Source organism: Herpailurus yagouaroundi, unplaced genomic scaffold, assembly GCF_014898765.1.
Source record: "Herpailurus yagouaroundi ecotype Mexico unplaced genomic scaffold, PumYag 355, whole genome shotgun sequence".
NCBI classification, from domain to species: domain Eukaryota; kingdom Metazoa; phylum Chordata; class Mammalia; order Carnivora; family Felidae; genus Herpailurus; species Herpailurus yagouaroundi.
In genome coordinates this window covers 6,236,627-6,256,856 of record NW_024412572.1, presented here as the reverse complement: position 1 = coordinate 6,256,856, position 20,230 = coordinate 6,236,627, and the positions used below count along the sequence as shown (strand labels likewise).

General features: G+C 43.1%; 1 protein-coding gene and 1 pseudogene across 4 annotated transcripts in view; one reads left to right on the top strand and one right to left on the bottom strand.

Annotated features, from left to right (window-relative positions):
* Positions 1-6,847: 6,847 nt before the first annotated feature.
* Positions 6,848-7,604, top strand: LOC121022059 (60S ribosomal protein L23a-like; annotated as a pseudogene).
* Positions 7,605-11,307: 3,703 nt separating this feature from the next.
* The window catches only part of CCDC77 (coiled-coil domain containing 77), a 31,882-nt gene continuing 22,959 nt past the window's right edge, over positions 11,308-20,230 (bottom strand). For all 4 annotated transcript variants that reach the window (XM_040462618.1, XM_040462621.1, XM_040462619.1 and 1 more), the window contains 5 exons: positions 19,039-19,187; positions 15,699-15,918; positions 13,312-13,437; positions 13,058-13,210; positions 11,308-12,322 (listed from right to left, as the gene is read on the bottom strand). In XM_040462618.1, coding sequence (XP_040318552.1) covers positions 12,176-12,322; positions 13,058-13,210; positions 13,312-13,437; positions 15,699-15,918; positions 19,039-19,187 — 795 coding nt within the window. In that variant the 3' untranslated portion in view covers positions 11,308-12,175. The remainder of the gene's footprint in view (positions 12,323-13,057; positions 13,211-13,311; positions 13,438-15,698; positions 15,919-19,038; positions 19,188-20,230) is intronic.

The following is a 20,230-nucleotide window of genomic DNA, read 5'->3' as shown; positions in this document are numbered from 1 at the left end:
CGCCCCCGGCGCACGGCGGCCCAGCCCCAGCCCCTGCCCAGCGTCTCAGGGCTGCGCGGAGGCCGTGTCCCCCGGCCGCTCTCCAGCCGGGCGCCGGCTCATGCTCCGCGCGCGAGGAATCCCTCCGGCTGCGCGGGCGCCTCGCGCCGCCTCTCAGGTCTCTCTCGGCGAGCCGAGCCGGCGCCTCCTCCCCCGAGTGTCCTCCGCGCCCGGCTCTCCTCTCCACTCCTCTCCTCGTCGCAGGCTCGCAGCCGCCTGCCCTCCCTCCCTCCCTCCCTCCCGCCTCCTCGCCCGCTCGCCGGCTCTCACACTCTGCCCACAGGCAGGCTTCCCCTAGGTGCGCGCCGGCCCGCCTCTCCTCCGCCGCCTCCCGCTCCGGCTCTTTCTCCCAGCTCTGGGAGCGACCGCACTCCCACCTGTCCCGCCCCCGCCCAGGCCCCGCCCCCGGGGCACAGGTGGACTCCGCCCCTGAGAAGCCCCAGGAAGAGGGGAGAGCCCCTCTGGGTGGCGAGAGATGCGGCCAGAGGTTGGCGCCACCGCCAACTCGGGACGTTTGGGGTGTAGGAGGGGGCCAGTTCTGATCCGAAACTGGTGTGATCGAGGGCAACTGAGGTACCGCCCAGGCATTTGGTGGTGGTGCGCCCCAAGCCGAAGTGAAGTAGAAACTGGGTAGAAGCGGGGTGGGGGAGTGGGGGAGAGGTCATGCTGGGGAAGAGTTGGGGGTACCGCCTGAGGCTCCAGGGCCTTTCGTGGCCCGTGACGACCCTACTTCCTACTTTAGGTATCAAGAGTAGGCATGATATTAGTTGGAAGGCAATGACCACTGAACTCCGTCAGTTTCTTCCTCCAGGTTGGATCTGAACACCCTTCTGTCCCAGACTCAACCACATCAACAAGAGATGCTGGGGAAGTTGTATGTATCCCAGACTGAACCCCCAAATGGTTTCTCCCAGACTGGGATGAAATAGCTGTTAGGGGAGAGTAGATGGAGCGTTCTAAAGAAGAATTAAAAATAAAACAGAAAGGGACTCAGAATTGAAAAGATCATCAAGATATTCTGTGTTCCAGTTCTCTGCCTTCCAGCAGGTAAAATAATTATTATCTGATTTAAGGTAGATAATTGAGGTCCAGGGGAGCAGAGTTGCCTAAGGACAGTCAACAGGTAACAGTGCAGTTTTCTTTTCCACTCTCCTGGGGGAAATGGTCAGGAGACTATGAAAGAAATGAAGGATCAGAAGCATTCCCGGATATTTTTTAAGTTTGTTTGTTTGTTTGTCTGTTTGTTTGTTTGTTTGTTTGTTTTGAGAGAGAGAGATAGAGGAGGGGGAGGGAGGTGGGATGGGGTAGAGAGAGGGACTCAGACCATGAGATCATGACCTGAGCTGAATTCAAGAGTCAGATGCTTAACCAACAGAGCCACCCAGGTGCCCCTTTTCCCAGATATTTTTAAATCAGACCGACAACATGCAAATGGTGTTCCAAGACAGAAGTTCACAGAATTGAGTACTGTGTTTCCCCTTCTCACTGCTAACACTTTAGTTGGACGCTCAATAGTCCACTAATCTTTAGGGACTATTGTACTTTTCCCAATTAGCCCCCAACCCCCAACATACTCTCCACTACCACCAGATAGTCTTTATAAAATTCTTTTACATATTCATACCGTTGCTCAAAAATATTTAATGGCTTCTTAGTGCTTACTGACTAAAATGCAAACTGTAAATCTGGAATTCAAGGCTTTCCAAAACCTTTTCCAACTTTATATGACCAACGAAACATGCTTTAGCTAAAATGAATTCATTCACCATGCTCCAATATATTTTGTTTTTTAGTTGGTCAAGTTTGGCCTTTGCTTCAAGGTCCATTTCAGGCTCTATGAAGTTTTCTTGGACCAGTCCAGTCTTGAACAACCCCATCCTGCTTGGAGCTTTAGTAGAACTGACAGCCTGCCCCACCCACTGATATGTACAGACTCCCCAACCTCACTGTGAGGCTCCAAAAGTGGGAAATTTGCCTTCTCAATATGGACCACAAAATCCATTTTAGCATTCATTAATGTTTGAGGAGCAAACATCCCTCAGAACTTTCGGTATACTTCGTTTAAAAAAGGTGGATCTGAAGAACAATTCTCTCACAGTAGCCCCAAGAAAATGTCTGCAAAGTTCCAAACCATAGATGTGACATTTCCCGTGCTCTTTTCTCTCTCCAAAAGACTGAGAGACAGGAGCAGCCAGTGTGGACAAGCTTGGCTGAGGCAGGTGGGAGGTGATCAGGGTCTCGGTAAATAGAGCCTTTCTCTCTCTGTTTCTCTCTCTCTCTTTTTCTCTCTTATTGGGAGCAACCAGACTGGCTGTTAGGCTGAGTCACTTTCAGGACTTTGTGATGGAAACAGGTGGTATCCCTGCCACAATCTTCTCTTCAAGACTAGCCCTCCTGGGAGAACACATACAACCACTTCCATCAACCAAACCCTTGAACTATCTATTATGTGGGAACTGGGAGAGATATAACACAGAGAGCATGCCATTTAGTCTAGGAGAAAAGATATTCCATAGAAAAAGAGATCTAACAACATAAAGGCTGATTTTCTGGTCCAAACGTTGAATTCCAAAGAAATTCAGAAAAGGAAAGAGATCACTTTGCATACCTCAGTTCTTTGCCCTCCTCTTCCCACTCTATGTTCTTATACCTTAAAGAGATCATTTCTGGGGCATCTGGCTGGCTCAGTTGGAAGAGCATGCAGCTCTTGATCTTGGGGTCATGAGTTCAAGACCCACATTGGGTGTAGAGATTACTTACAAAAAAATGAATAGATCATTTCTTTCTCTACTTATGGTGAGAAGGTGCAGGGGTAGGCAGGGATAAGGAGGGTGGGAAACCTTGTGGCTCTCTCTCCCTCTTCTGTCTCTTTCCTGCTGTGGTGACCTCCCCGGCACAGAGATATCCCTCACCCCCAGAGTCTGCTTTCAGACTGCTTGCTCCAAATCCCTTTTGACTCCTAATGATATCACAGCAAGGCAGCAGCCAGACTTTGAGACCCAAATTCTTTTTTCGATCAATTGAGCTGGCTGTCATTCTCCCTGAGGTCCAGAGCTAAGTATATAGGTTGAGGTATAATTTTAGTGGCACAATATTGCCACCAATGTCTGTTCATTGTCATGTCAATTTGACTGGATGCTCACTCGTTCTTCTGATGGTTTTCACTGTCCTTTTGCTCTCTCACTTCAGCCCTGGCACCTGTCTAGAATACCCCAGGGTCACATGGCAAAACCACACCTGAAAAGGAAAATCATTTCCATCATGCTCACCCTCTGATGGGGTGGGCTCTGGTCTCCGGCTTGGCTAGGATGTCAGCATCAGGTCAAACCCCAAATTTCTTCTCCCAAATTACAGAAGCTTTGTGAGAGAGGTCAGTCTAAGCTTTCTAAAATAGGCCAAGGTTAGCACAGGAACCAGAAAATTCTGGTTTGTAGAGAACTCAAAAGGGAATTGTGTGCAGTGACGAGTAGGTGTGGTGGCAGAACTCTTGTGTCCGAAGCAATTCTTATTCTAGTCATAGGGAGGTAGCATATACTGACTGAATCCCATGATCCTGGGGCCACCCTTTCCATTTCCTCAAACCTGACACCTACAGGATAATGTGGCAACTTGAGCTTAGAGAACAATTTTATGTCTTTATCATATGTGTTTTATTTCTCACAACCACATTAGAGTAGTAGGAAAAGTATTTTCCTCTATTTATGAACTGCACAAGCCTCAGTTTCTTCAAGGTGATCTGCACCAAGTTCACATAAACAGTAAGTGATGGAATCAGAACTAGAACCAGATTGTTAGCCTCTGGTTCTCTCTCCCTTGTATCCAGAGCACTCCTTCTCTGGCCTGACCTTCCATACTTCCTTCTGCCCATACAGACCCGCACTCGTGTTTTTCACTTCCGGAGCTTCTCTGCTATTCAAAAGTATTTCATGGAGATATCTTGGTAGTGGAAATTCTGATGATAAATCAGTGAGGGTTTCTGGACCATCACTAAGTCAATGTCTTAGGCTATGAAGTGGGGAGGAATGAGTTCCTTCACTTTGAGAGAATTCCTAAGAGAGAACAGTGCTGAAGCTATCTCCCAGTGCCATGGCCCTCTTGGCAAGCATTTATTTATTTCTTTCAACTCATGTAAAACATCTGTGTTTATAGGTTTCACTAGTTCCATTTTACAGATAAGGAAATGGGCTCAGAGATGTTTAATATCTGGTTCAAGGTGATGTAGGTGACCTGTGTCTTAAATGGGACTCAAACTCAGGCTTTCTAACTTCAGAGCCAATGCCTTTTTTTTTTTTTCCCTTTGCACATATTTCCCTGGAAGTTCCCCTGGAGCAATATATTCACCCTGGAAACTCTGAGCTCACTCTCAGCACATCCATAACTCACCGAGCCACATGATAATTCTTCTCATTCTCCCCCTTCCCAACCCTCACCAATGCTTCCTGATCTTCTCTTTACAGAAGAAGTCACTTTTTCCTCTCTCTTCCTTCCATGAGTCCCATCTTTTACAAGACTTTCTGCAGTTTGCTGCTTTGGAGGCTAGTCCTGGGAGAAAGTGGAAACCCTCACTGAATGCTTCTTATTGGATATTCCTCTGGATTTCCAGTGCAGTTGGGCCCTTCTCTCTGGATGATAGAAAGAATTGTATGAACTAAGCCCCAAGCCTTAGTTTCTCTACATTTGTGGTCCTAAATAATTTTGCATACTGGATTGGGAAACAGATGAACATTTATACCATCTTTATAGAAGAATATGTACAAGATCGCATCATAGAGAGTCAAATGAACCAGATGAAGAGAGTCAAAGAAAAGATGAACAGAGGGCAGAGATGTTATGCTGAAGTACCAGAACAAAGCTCCTTGGCTTTCAGGAAAGATCCCGGGCGATTCACATACTGAGAGCTATGACTTCATCTCCCTCCCAAGCAAATGAGTTCTTCATTCTATCTGTTGCAAATGCAAGGCATGACCCAGACCAGAACTATATGCTTCAAAGCTTAAATTTGGCATCTATTGCTAGGTTTTGCTTCTCTTTCCAGTGTGCAGTGTAAATGCCTCCAAATTACTACCACTTGTCTTCCTTCCGTCTTCCCCCAGGGAAAAGGATTCTCTAGCAAGTCAACGGACAATTACCCAAGTCAAAAAATTAACTTTGACTTGCTCACGCTTTTCCACAGAGTAGTAGCAATATTCCCCTCCACTCAGATTTGCTTTGTTGGCTGGGAGACCCACAAGGAGAAAGGGTGAACAGTGCTCTTCATTGCTCATTAGTTGGTGCTGAAACAGAGGCTAAATGAGCCTTCCCTGAAGCTCCACCTCCAGTCTCTTTGACAACTAATTCCCACTAGAATGACAGTCTCTCCTGTCTGCATCCTGCAATCTGCTACTACAGATAATGGTCAGGAACTTTGTAGCTGAAGTTAAGGCATAGTGACCCCCAGCTCTGGGTAGCTTCTGCCTCATTCCCACATCCTGGGAATGTTTGATGTCTAAGAGCTCTGTGGCTCGCCATGGTGCTTGGTGCTTTAGTACCTCTCAGTGAACTCTTGGTGCTTTCTTCTCTTCTCCCAAGACACAACCCACACAGTTGGTCCCCACAAGCATGAACACACACAGGTGTACACACGCTCCCCTTTGGGGGGCTGTACAGATGGTAGACTCAGAGGCAGCTTTCTGGCATGACTTAGCTCTCTGGCACCACCTTCTGCAGCATGGAGGGTGTTCTCAGCATTTTCAGAACATGCTGTAGGTCTCTAAGCCTCTGGGAGAGACTGGATTTCCTACCTCTATTCTTTCATCCTGAAGAAACTCTTCCATATACAGCTATCACTCCAAACTTCCCAGCTTCTCAAATGCCTAACAGGGCTTGTCAGTGACCACGTCTGTTCTACAACTCTACAACCTGTACTCCTCCTATAGCATCCTGCCCAGAAGTCATTCAATAAACACTCTGTAACAACGGAAAATGTTCTTACTCCCCTGCCTCCTCTTCAGCCCACTCAATTAAGGATGTCTTCCTCTATTAAAGCAAAAGCAAGAACACAGATGTTCCTTCCCATGCCTCAAACACAAGTGAATCCACTCACCTGCTGGGAATGCTGCAGGCAACCCAGGCAAGTGCATGGCACAGTTGGATGAACCTCCCTTATGGCTTTGCTAGGGAAGAACAATGATCCTAATGGCCAGTACATGTGCAGAGTGCTACAAAACAGCTCCAGTGCTCAAACCCCAGACAGACTTTCTGAAAAACTTCTTTGTCTAAGTTCATAGGTCCAGGCTATAAACTCTGGTGAGAGAACCCCAGCCATGCCACTTAACACTCAATCACTGTGGCATCTCAGCAGCATGTCTCCGTTTCCAGACGGCGATGCTGGGCACTGATGAGAGTCAGAACTGTTGGTTTCGGGTTTCTCAGCCATGTTATCTAAGGACCGGCTGCTTGGGATTTGATCAGGGCTGGTTTGGGAGAGAGGCAGACGCCGTCTTTTCCCCAGAACAGACTACCCTTTGAGCTCTGCCGCCACCCGGGCTGGGGATGGAAGAAAGAAAACAAAAATCCTCACTGTATGTGGTTCTCCGGAATTTAACTTGGCTCTGGAGAGGGAAAATTAAAGAGCAACACTGCTCATCCACTCTCAACGCCCTCTGCAGGCAGCAAAGCCCATTAGCACTGAGGCTTGTCAGGACTGGGAAGGCATTGGGGTGAGGACAAGGTCAATTTCTCTCCCATCTCCTCCCTAGGCCAACACTAAGGTGTTGAGTAGGGAAGTCATATTTAAAGTCCCTTTACAAGAACCAGCCCTTTCACAAAGATGGCACTGAAGGCAGAGAAGGAAGCCCCTGACCCTACCAAAGCTGAAGCCAAAGCAAAGGCTTTGAAGGCCAAGAAAGCGGTGCTAAAAGTGTCCACCGGGGGCGCCTGGGTGGCTCCGTTGGTTGAGCATCCGACTTCGGCTCAGGTCACGATCTCACGGTCCGTGAGTTCGAGCCCCGCATCCGGCTCTGGGCTGATGGCTCAGAGCCTGGAGCCTGCTTCCCATTCTGTGTCTCCCTCTCTCTCTGACCCTCCCCGTTCATGCTCTGTCTCTCTCTGTCTCAAAAATAAATAAATGTTAAAAAAAATTTTTTTTAAAGTGTCCACGGTCACAGGAAAAAAAAGATCCGCATGTCACCTACCTTTTGATGGCTCAAGACACTGTGTCTTCAAAGGCAGCCCAAATATCCAGGAAAGAGCGCCCCCAGGGGAAACAACCTTGACCATTATGCCATCATCAAGTTCTCGCTGACCACTGAGTCAGCCGTGAAGAAAATAGAAGACAACCACACACTTGTCTTCATTGTGGATGTCAAGGCCAACAAGCACCAGATCCAACAGGCTGTGAGGAACCTCTATGACATTGACGTGGCCAAGGTCAACACCCTGGTCAGGCCCAATGGAGGGAAGAAGACATATGTTCCACTGGCTCCTGACTATGACGCTTTGGATGTTGCCAACAAAATTGGGATCATCTAAACTGAGTCCAGCTGGCTAAATCTAAATATAAATTTTTTCACCATAAAAAAAAAAAATAATGAAGTCAGTTTCCAAGAATCAATTGAGACAGAACGTTCTCATCGGGCTAAGCTATGAAGAAAGGAGAGAGACCCAGTCTAGTGATTTGGGACAAGGACAGCGCAACTAGTCATGTGGTGAGATTTTTTTGTTTTGTTTTCCTGGCCCTTCATATATTCACTGCATACATGGTGTGGGTGTGGTGTAGTGTAGGGTGGTCAGGGTGGGTGTTGGGTGTAAGAAATCACTTTGGGAGAAAGTGAAATGCTGAGTTCTTCCGAAGTATTTATATTCCCTAGAGCTTCAAAAAAATTCTTCTGCCTTAACAAAGATTCTGCTCTTCAACCTGACATCTTATCCTAAAAAGAGGCCTGTCAAAGCAAGTCACTGAGAGATACACATGCAAAACCCCTGCATTCCATCATCCCAGCTCATTTTAGGGGACATTTCATGTTCTGTTTTCCTTTAAGTCATTAGCAAGTGAACTTGGGGACTTTAAATCAGTCTCTGATTTATTTCTCTCATCTGGATTCAGTCATCCTTTGCTATACAGTTTCCCATCCCAGTGCTACCTTTGCTTACTAGGTGGATACTTTGCTTTCAGGTAGGTTTTCCCTTAAATTCCATGCTGTTCCTGGCTGTCAGCAGAGCATACAACTTTTGATCTCAAGGTTGTGCTTTCGGTCCCCATGTTGGGTATATAAAAAATAAATAAAAAATTAAAAATAATAAAAGTTGAGTGGTTTTTTTTAAATTTCGTACTATTCTCAAGGGAGATTACTCCTGCTTTTCGATACCTCTAGGCAAAGAAATCCCCTAACATTCTCACCATTAGTTGCTGGAATCATGGAAAAGCAGATCACCTAGGGAGGATCCTGTGGGTGAGAGAGTCCTGGGAATATTGACATTGACATGATAAGCAGAAGGGAGTCAGACAAGGAGTGAGCAAACCCAGCCGACAGAGGAGTCAGAGAGGACAGAGAGATCTACGAAGCAAGGAGAACACGTGAGGATGGGGTGGCACCCTCAAATGCGAGTGCTCAGGAGGTGAAGCTGGAGGCCAGGCATGACACAAGATGGGGCAGGATGAATTCAAGGTTACGGTCAGACTGAGTAGAGGTGAAATACAGAATCCTGAAGACATTATAGAGGATTTGAACAAAGAACATATAAAGAAGAGTTTAATAAGGTCATTTTTGGGGGGAAGGAATTCATTGCTTTGACATAAAGCAAGAAAGCATAGCTTTTGGCACATAGAGAGCATAGCTCTTCTGTAGAAGCTTATCAGGTGGTGCCCTGGCCTAGGAAGTGATACAAGAGTGTAGGGCAGAGTGGAGAATCACTCTAGTTAAGTAAAAGAACCCCAGACAGACCAGTCCAGTCTTGACCAATTATCGAGCTTGTGGCCAAATGAAATCTTACAGAAATATGCATGACAATACATCAGACTCATTCAGATTTTGGATCCCTCCATTTAATATTTCATTATCCCTTTCTAAATGTCAAGACAGAGAACAGTCAACAAAGTAGTATCGAGATTGTACTAATTTAAAATTAGCACCGATATGGTTAAATACGAAGATGTTTAGTGGATTGGACAATCGTGAGCCAAAAGAGGAAAGAAAATGCCACAAAACCAACAGGAGGTCCATCAGAAACACCGTGGTCCAATTGGAGTTTGTTGGGATGCAAAAAACAGCAGACTAGCCATGTCAAAATGGAATGGCTGGGAGAAACTGGACAAATAACATCTTACTCTGTATTTCTTCCAACCACATGTGAACCCACAATTATCTAAGAAGATAGATAGAGATGGAGGTAAATGAATTAACTTTTCAAGCATATGATTTTATAATAAATATTTAACTAAAACAAATATATATTTACCACACCAATTTGAATTGACTCTATTACAGTAACCTAAATTCCAATATTTAATTGGGTCTATTTCTCAACTTTGTATTCTATGGCACTTGTTGGTCTGTTAATGTGTCAATACAACACAATTAAAAAAAAAAAAAAGCATGGCTGGCTCAGTTTTCAGAAAGAAGCCACGCAGCCCAAAAAGCAAAGAAGAGATGCCAAGATCTGCAAACAAAAGCAATAATAGCTTCTATTTGACAGCCAAGCTCCCAGAAAGCTCCTATGGCAAGGGCAGTGGGTTTCTTAGTAACAATCTCACTCCACACACTTATGTACCACTTAAGATGTGAATATTATCATCTGGTAGTTCAGAAAAAAATTACATCGTTTCCAAAAAGAGAGCTATCCCATCCACAATAATATGGGTATACTATGATGCTACCTTAGACACCAAGTAATCAAGTACATAACTGTTCCACAAGTTCAGCTTGTGTTCACACTTCTTTTTGTAGGACTGACTTGAAATTAAGCTACCAATCAGTCCAGGAGTAGAATACTTCACAGCTTACACCCATTAACAGATTTACAAACAACAAAACCCAAAAAAACCTTTTGGAGGAACTTAGCCGGCTCAGTTGGTAGAACACGTAACTCTTTATCTCAGGGTCCTGAGTTCAAGTCCCACCTTGGGCCTAGAGCTTACTTTAAAAACAAACACCATCTTTTGAAACATTTTCTTTGCAGTGCCTCCCTTTGGCCCTTTCTCCTGTCTGCCTATTCTAGATCCATTTAGTTCTCTGCCTTTACCTACTTGGTAAGTTAGGACACATGACGCAGACAGTGATTTGCTGGAATCTTAGACTTTTTTTTCATTGGCAGCCAATTCAACTCACCAAATCCTTCATCAAAACCTACTCCTAATGGTTCTATCCCTTGCCCCTCGCCAGTGCCCTCTCCTCTTTCCAAACATTCACTCTTCTCAAGCTCCGCACGACAGCAGTGCCCCATCTCACTCTCAGTGGAAGGCCTTGATTTTATTCCCTCTGAGAAAAATGAGGCAATCAGCCCTAAGGATTAGCTACTCCTCTTGCTGCCCCCATCGAACTGGCTCTCATTCTCCTCCTCTTATTTCACGAACATCTCTTCGTTTATATGTGATAGAACCAAAGGTAGTGGCACTAAAACTTTATCCATTTTTCCATCTACATCCTCTATAAAGCAAATTGTTCTGCCTCTGGACCAAAATAATTGCATATGTACCTGGACAGCCTCTGGACAGTCAGTTGATCTTAGCTTAGTATAGCCTCATTCTGATTCATCCAGGACAAAGGAAAGAACTCAGGTTTCCATATTTGTATTAAGAAAATGGTGATTGGGGCACCTGGGTGGCGCAGTCGGTTAAGCGTCCGACTTCAGCCAGGTCACGATCTCGCGGTCTGTGAGTTCGAGCCCTGTGTCGGGCTCTGGGCTGATGGCTCAGAGCCTGGAGCCTGTTTCCGATTCTGTGTCTCCCTCTCTCTCTGACCCTCCCCCGTTCATGCTCTGTCTCTCTCTGTCCCAAAAATAAATAAAGGTTGAAAAAAAATTTAAAAAAAAAAAAAAAAAAAGAAAAGAAAATGGTGATTGAACTGCCAGTAGGAGATGCTACTTTCTTCTTTAATGTCTATGATAACAGATCAGGTTTTTTTCAACTAACAAGTTCAGCCAGAAATTCCCAGAGGGATTAGTCTTGGACTTTAGAGGGACTTACATATGTGGATGGTTCTTCTTTTTGTTCTAACACTTAAAGAACTACTTTTTCATTACAGTTGCTATTTTGGCACTAGGCAAAACAAAAAGGCTTATTAAATCATAGAATTTCAGAGCAAAACTTTAATACTTGTACAAAACTGCAGAGACTTGGAACAAGTAAAGTCATTAACAAAGTTATAAATGTGGTTTTTAACAAATTATAGAAAACTAGAATATCCTCAATTACATTTTTATTGAAAAATAGTTAATGTGTAATATACAATATATACATTATTTTTTTAAAAACATGTTATTGGTGAAATGATGAGCTTTCATACAAGGATCACTGAAGTTTCACTCACTCTTAGCAAAGTGGCACTTTTATTTTCCTAGGTGAACATTTTGTTTAAAAATGGAGTCTCTAGAAAGAAAAAGAGAGAAATAAAGGGAGAAAGAAAGGAAGAGGTCTTTAGTGCCCTCTGGTGAAACTTCCTGAGACTGGGTATCCAAAAAAAGTAATTCCGCTCATGAGGGAAGAAAGTTAAATAGCAGAATTACTACCTGTTCACATTTGACAGAATGTGATTTGCTGCCTTGGGCAACCTCAGAGGATGCCTTGATCTCAGGGAAAGTGTTCCAACTACTGACACTCAGCCCAGCTGAGTGAAGAAAATACTTTCTTCCTAAATTTTCATTGTCATTGCCTTCTTAAAAAAACAAAAAACTGTCATATTTTAAGTGGGAGAAAAAATGTGGGAAAGGTTACAATCCAGACCAAAAAAAAAAAAAAGCTAATAGGACAGCAAAAATTATAGCTAAAACTTAGCAAGAAGAGCTCCTTTAGTGGTCCCTAACTCTTAGCCCGGTCTTCATAATGATGGATATCACTGTCCTAGCCAACTCTATGTGTACAGATTCTGGGAGAAAATAACTTTTTCCTCAGATTTCAGGAAGCAGACCTATTCCAGACGAGGGCCATTTCTAAATGTAAACATCAACAGAGTCTAAGTTCATTCTCCAGACCAAATACTTTGGACTTAAGGTTCTTCAGTTCTCCTTGTAGCTTATGTGCCCGTCTATTGCTGTCACGCACCTCACACAGAATGGCAAGATCCTGGTTTGCCTGGGCATTAAGTGTTGCCTAGAGATTGGAAAAAAAAAGAAGAAATGATTATAGCACACGCCAGGGGAAGAAATCGGTCAGAAAGGCTAGGCTCTCTGGCTCCTTTTTGTGAGACTTGTAGTACATAAGAGAAATCCAGTCCTTAGTTTGCTTAACAACTAACTAAAAGAAGGAAAATGTAGAGTACAATTAAAGCAGAAAAGGCGTGAGACTCTTGGCTTTCCCACATAGCAGTAAAGAAGCCATGGGACAGAGATCATAAATAATGAGTAAAAAAAGACACTGATATGAACATTACTGGTAAATTTGCCAAAGAATCAAAGAAAGCATCTCTTCTTTTCCACAATTGACCTTGTTTGGCACATAGCAATCATTGAAGATATGTGGATGACTGGTTAAATCTCCTTAAGAAGGATCCTGAGGCAACCTGGATTCTAAATAAAGCTGTGTTTGATAGGGAGAAATTACTTTACTACTCAATTACTCACTTTCTCCACTGGTAAAATAGACACAGTTCTTGTACTCTACTTCTTGAACGGGGAAGGATGAAGCTTTCTGCTAAGTTTAGCTAAGACAGAAGTACACTGATGCAATCAATGATTTCAGTCTACTTAGTCTTCCCTCTGGTCTGTACTCGCTAAACTGATTTTAGTGAGGTGTGTCTACACATTTCTCTTCTGAGGAGGCCTCACGGCCACGTCTCCTCACCTGCACCCCTTTTCTCCCTCTTGGTCATTCAGAATTAGCAATTACCTTATAGAGTATTTGCTCCAAGTCTTTCAGCCTCTGCCGGAGAATCTTAATATCTGTCTTAAAGCCTTCTACTTCCAAGATACGCCGATTCTCCAAGGCCTCATAGCGTTTTGTCATCACCTGTAAGCGCCTCCCCATCTTGTTAGTGCGATCCTAAATATAGGGACAGGGCAAGGCATTTTTGAAGATGAGGGAAGCATTCCCCAAACCATCTGCACTTCCCACTCCATCAGAGGTGGCAGAGAATTTTGTACCTTGAAGATCTCTCTCCTCACTCTCTCTTCCTCACGAATTCGGGCAAGTTCTTCTTCTAGGGAAATGCACTGCTCTTGATACATGTTGGACAATTTTTTCTCTTGTACTAACTTATCTTTTAGGGACTGCAGGTCAGAAGGAGAAAAAATTACAATTTTGGTAATTCAAATAGCACTTAGGCAAGGAAAGAAAGGATTTCCCTAAGTCTAAAACGAGTTAAGGAACAAGACAGAAAGGAACTTTGGAGAGAATGTGAAAGCCTCTTATTTCTAGAGGACTCTCTCAACCTTTTTCTGAAGTGTACATAGTAGAAAGTCTTTAAAATAAAACAAATATCTTGGATCTGAGAAGAATCAGATAATGGAGCTCAGAACTATCTCAAGTAAGACATTACAATATATGTTTTGGGACACATTTCTGAAGTTTTTCTTTATTTTACTTTCAATTTTTTTTAAGTTTATTTATTTTTGAGAAAGAGTGAAAGCACAAACAGGAGAGGGGCAGAGAGAGAGAATCCCAAGCAGGCTCTGCACTAATAATGCAGAGCCTGATGCGGGCTTGATCTCACGAACCATGAGATCATGACCTGAGCTGAAACCAAGAGTTTCATCAGACAGAGCCACCCAGGCGCCCCTGAAGTTTCCTTTAAATAGAAACAACAACAAATATTATATATGTTCCATCAAGCAGCCAGAAGATCTACAAAAACCTAAATCAGATGTTTCTTCCTTACACACAATCCTTCAAAGAGGTAGAATGTTTACAGCTAAATTATTCTCACCAGGAATGTAAAGGCCCTAGAAGGCATCCTCCACAATTGGCTGCTGCCCCCACCCCCCAACCCATCAACCTCTTTGCTTTCCACTTCCTTCTTGCTTATTCCTCTATGACCACAATGATATTCTCCCTCTTCCCTGAACATACTTTTCTTTTTAAATTAAAATTCTTGTAAAGTAGGGTCCACATCCAATGTGGGGCTCGAGCTCATGAACTTGCTCTACCGACTGAGCCAGCCAGCTGCCCCTCCCTGAACATACTTTAAATTTGTTTTTCCCTCTGCTTGAAATGCTCATCCCCTAGGTCTGTACAACAGGCTCTGTACCATTTTAGGTCTCAGCAAAAACATCAGACATTAACAGAGGGTCCCCGTGCTTCCCTACGAAAGTAGACTTTTAGCAACTACATACAACCTTCATATAATCTTTTTAATTCCTTAATACCATTTACTTTTTAATAATCTATCATTTTTAAAAAATGTTTATTTAATTTTGAGAGAGAGAGAGACAGCGAGCAAGAGCTTGGGAGGGGGAGGGGCACAGAGAGAGGGAGACACAGAATCCGAAACAGGCTCCAAGCTATCAGCACAGAGCATGACATGGGGCTCAAATTCACGAACTACAAGATCATGACCTGAGCCGAAGTTGGACACTTAATTGATTGAGCCACCCAGACGCCCCAATCATTTTCTTTGTTAATGTTTCCTTCTTACCCATTAAAGTTTTTTTTATCTATTTAAGTAGTCTCTACATCCATGTGGGGCTCGAATTCATGACCCCAAGATCAAGAGCCACATGCTCTTCCAACTGAGCCAGCCAGATGTCCCCATTCTCACCCATGAAAATGTAAATGCCATGAAGGCAGGCCTGGTCTAACTTATCTACTGTTGTAGCTCCAGAGCCTAGCCTGTAGTAGGAGTGTTATAAGTATTTATTCAATGAATAAACAAATCAATCAGTAGTTTAATTTTCTAAATATGCAAACACTGTAATGATAACACTACTCTTTGAAAACTATTTCTTGGAGTGCCTGGGTGGCTCAGTCAGTTGAGAGTCTGACTCTTGGTTTCAGCTCAGGTCATCATCTCACGGTTCGTGGGCCCGAGCATCACATCGGGCTCTGTGCTGACAGTGTGGAGCCTGCTTGGGATTCCGTCTCCCTCTCTCTCTGCCCCTCCCCCACTCATGTTCTTTCTTTCTCTCTCTCTCTCTCTCTCTCAAATACATAAACTTAAAAAAAATATATTTCTTTTTACTATCATTTTTTAATGTTTACTTATTTTTGAGAGAGAGAGAGTTCACGCACGAACCAGGGAGAGGCAGAGAGAGACGGAGATAGAGGATCCCAAGCGGGTCCACGCCGACAGCAGAGACTCCAATGTGGGGTTCAAACTTGAGAACCATGAGATCATGACCTGAACCAAAGTTGGATGCTTAACTGACTGAACCACTCAGGTGTCCCAAAAAACCTATTTCTTGAGGCTGCTGCTATAACAGCTTTAGGAACTGAATGAATCTTGTATGACAATTCTCAGGTTCTTTGAAATTCTCTGAATTCTTTCAACTTTTCCAGAAAAATTAACAATTTCTATAAGACATAAAAAAACTACCTTAACATATTCATTTTGGTGATGATGATTCTCATGAATGACTGGCCAAACGTTTCTAATTTTATCTTCTTTCTTCTTACATTGCATGCTGTATTGCTTAATCTTTGACATCAAATGATCTTTTTCAAGCATCCATGACTTCTCTTTATTTTGGTTTTCAAATCTGAGTTGCAAAAAGTCTTTGGTGCTCTCATAGAGAAGTTCTTGGGTGTGATGGAGACTGAAACAAAATACAAATGTGGACACGAAGAAGCTTACATGGCACCTATGACACATAGTTATTCAGACAAAGGGAAGATATAGGTTCTTTAAAAATTGTGAAATCCGTGAATTCTGTAAAATATCATTAACACTTTTAAAAACACACTTAGGGGCGCCTGGGTGGCTCGGTCGGTTAAGCGTCTGACTTCGGCTCAGGTCATGATCTCACGGTCCGTGGGTTCGAGCCCCGTGTCGGGCTCTGTGCTGACAGCTCAGAGCCTGGAGCCTGTTTCGGATTCTGTGTCTCCCTCTCTCTGTGACCCTCCCCCGTTCATGCTCTGTCTCTCTCTGTCTCAAAAAAAATAAATAAACGTTTAAAAAAAAAATTAAAAAAAAAAAACACACTTAACCTGGTCACTGGCAATCTTACATGTTTTACAAGACAAAATGTACTGTACTTACCCTTGCTCACTGGCTAACAGACTGGGCTTTATAGATATTTTCCTAAATTTCAGGTTATATAATTAAAAGACATATAGAAATATTCGCACATAGCCTGCACAAATGTGGACTATTCCCTGACTGAGGGTGAACACAAGTTCTAAAATGTCAAAGAGTTTTGCTTTTGTTTATGCTGTGCTCCACACATAAACTGCCTGGTATCAAATCTTATCCTTTTCTCAAGATCAACTTCCTCCATGGAGGCATCGTGGCAACTTTAAGCCCATTTAGTTTCTCTATTCTCCAAAATTCCATGTCAGTTTAAATCTCTATGCCTGTGCTACAATCCGACACTTGCTTATATATGATGCTGTTTTAACTATCAAAAGGCATATTTTCCTTTTTTTTCTAAGTTTATTTATTTTTAGATCTTTATTTATTTTTAAGGGAGAGAGCATGAGTGGAGGAGGGGCAGAGAGAGATGGGGGGGCCAGAGGATCTGTACTGATAGTAGCAAGCCCAATGTGGGGCTAGAACTCAAGAACTGTGAGATCATGACCTGAGCTGAAGTCAGACACTCGACTGAGCCACCCAGGTGTCCTTAAAGTTTATTTTGAGAGAGACAGAGACAGAGAGACAGAGAGAGAATCTCAAGCAGGTTCCATGCTATCAGTGCAGAGCCTGACATGGAGCTTGAACTCACTAACCAGGAGATTGTGACCTGAGCCGAAATCAAGAGTTAGACGCTTAACCAACTGAGCCACCCAGATGCCCTATTTTTCTTTTTCTTTTCAAAAGATTTTATTTTTAAGTAATCTCTATACCCAGTGTGGGGCCCAAACTCACAACCCCAAGATCAAGCACCACATGCTCCATCAACTAAGCCGGCCAGGTGTCCCACCATGCGTATTTTCTAACCTGAGTGAAGGTTTATACCTTATTTATCATTTACTTTTGCACTGCTACCACCAGATTTTCAAGGACAGTACCAGCTACTAAACAGACACAAAGTACTGAATAGATTCTCGCCGACTACTGAGATTTTGGAATAGACGAATGATGTTCTATCTTCAAAAAAAAAAAAATCTATCTAGAAGTTAGCAGTTCATCAGTTTAACATCAACACCTAGAAAAATACTGTATCAAATGATCAAACTGCTTGCAAAGAATATGAAATACCATGAGGCAATCACTGTAATTTTCCACTGACCAAATAATGTCAGACACACTCAGTTCTTTTCATGAGTAATAGGATATGCAGAGAAGGGGAAATAATAGCATAATGCAGGCACAAAGCAGGATAACTGTCACCAGATGAATGTATATATGTTCAGGTATACATGTATGTGTATAAAGAAAGAGATTGATTCAGTTACCACAAGGATCTCTCTTGCTTTCAACGAGTTATTTTATTCTATCTTACATTATGTTCTCAATTACAAAGTGGGCGAGTAGGATCTTGTTAATGTATAAGTGGTTTGAAAGAGACCCAAAAGACAGTCACTAATGGCCTTGGATTTCATGCCATTCAATATTCTTAGGATGATCTATCTAATATAAGGGATTGATCATGTGCTCAGATATGTAGATGATGTTAAACCAGGATGGTTATTAATATTCTAGAAGACAATTGTAAAATTACAAATTACTATGAAAATTTAAAAATACCGTTCCCTAGGGGCGCCTGGGTGGTGGCTCAGTCGGTTGGGCGACCGACTTCGGCTCAGGTCATGATCTCGCGGTCTGTGAGTTCGAGCCCCGCATCGGGCTCTGTGCTGACAGCTCAGAGCCTGGAGCCTGTTTCAGATTCTGTGTCTCCCTCTCTCTCTGACCATCCCCCATTCATGCTCTGTCTCTCTCTGTCTCTAAAATGAATAAACGTTAAAAAAAAAATTTTTTTTTAATAAATAAATAAATAATGAAAACACTGTTCCCTTAAAAACAATTAAAATCCAATGAAAACTGAAAATGCTATGCGTAAGGCCAAAATACCAAAAATAAAGACGAAGGTGGAGGAGTGCTGGCCAAATGCAAACATACTGCTGTGTTCTAAGAAACAGAGCCAGCAAGAGCCAGAAGGCAGTTCCTACTCTGCAGTGGCCAGAAATCTTTTTTTTTTTTTTTTTAATTTTTTTTTTCAATGTTTATTTATTTTTGGGACAGAGAGAGACAGAGCATGAACGGGGGAGGGGCAGAGAGAGAGGGAGACACAGAATCGGAAACAGGCTCCAGGCTCCGAGCCATCAGCCCAGAGCCTGACGCGGGGCTCAAACTCACGGACCGCGAGATCGTGACCTGGCTGAAGTCGGACGCTTAACCGACTGCGCCACCCAGGCGCCCCCAGAAATCTTAATTTAAGTATCACATCCAATTTTAATCCCCATACTTTCAAGTGGAGGAAGAGGCACTAGAGAAGTTTAAGATGACAATAAAAAAAAAAAAAATAAAGCGATGAAAAACGTAACATGAAAAAAAATTTTAAATGTAGAATGTTTAACACAGAAAAGCAGCAGTAAGGTGCAGTTTGATAAGGATCACCAAGTACTCAATGTTTATTGCGTGCCTATTGTGCATACAGGGCAGGACAAGAGTTGGACACTTAACCAACTGAGCCACCCAGACGCCCCAGGACAGTCCACTTTTAAGCCACTCAGAAAAATGCAAAAATCTGTCAGGTACAGCTTTCTTGAACACTCACCTTTTGGTAAGCTCTTTGATTTTGTCCTGATTTCTCTGTTGATGCACTTGTATTTCCTCAATGCGAATCCGTCTATCCTCTATGAGCCCTTCAACTTGCTCTCGAGAAAGCCTGGTCTGTTCCTCCAGCTGAGCCTGCAGCGCTTCCACCTAGGTAGGCCAAACGGGGTGTGGCGTATCCACTCCTGCTTTGCTTCCATTTATTTATTACCTCTAAAAGCCAGCCTTGCTCCAGAAAAGTGTAAAAAGCCAAACAAAAAACCCACAAACAAAAGCACAGCAGCAAAACAAATAGAAGAAAAATCTTAAGTGTTCTCCTTTTTATTTAATGTCTTATAAATGGGGTTAGGCTACAAAAGAGCAAGCTCTGTCCACATTAAACAAAGCATCTACATCACACAGAAAAAGCTAGAAAATACAGTTTCCTCTACCCTAAGATTCTCATCTTTTCACTATCTCCTATTTTGGAATTTTAGGACTGTCTTCCTCTTAAGAACCCCTCGTTGCACAGAAATAGAATGACTCTTCTTCATTTTTCACTTTAAAAGGTGGGGCAAAATCAGTATAACATAATTTCCTTCTCTGATTCTGGCTGTCATGACTCCAAATGGAGATACTAGCCAAAGGCAGAAACTGTCATTTAAAGCAACAGACTGCTCTGTTGTTACTCCTCCCCAGTAAGGACAGGAACTTGAGTGCAACTAGATGAAAAATCCTGGTTGCAAATGATACACAATTACCAGATGGTAATAGGATGATTCATGACTTTCCTAGGCCAATGTACCTTTAAAAAAAAAATGATTTATTTTTTGTGAGAGAGTGCAAGCAGGGCGAGGGACAGAGGGAGAGAGGGACAGAAGATCTGAAGGTCACAGCACAGAGCTTGATGCAGGGCTCGAACTCATGAGCCATGAGATCATGACCTGAGCCGATGTCAGACGCTCAACCAACTGAGCCACCCAGGCACCTGTAGAATACATGCACTTAAATAAACCGATTTACCCCCCCAGAGGTCAATCTATCAGCACAGATCCCCTAGGCCAATCACAAAGGGAATTCTTACTGTATGATAGTTTTGTTGGGTAAGGCTTTGTATATAAGCTGAGGGAATAGAAGGTTCAGAATAGCGCTTCTAGAATGGCTCAAAAGAGAACAATGGTTTTAAGATATAAAATAATTTCCTTGGAAATTAG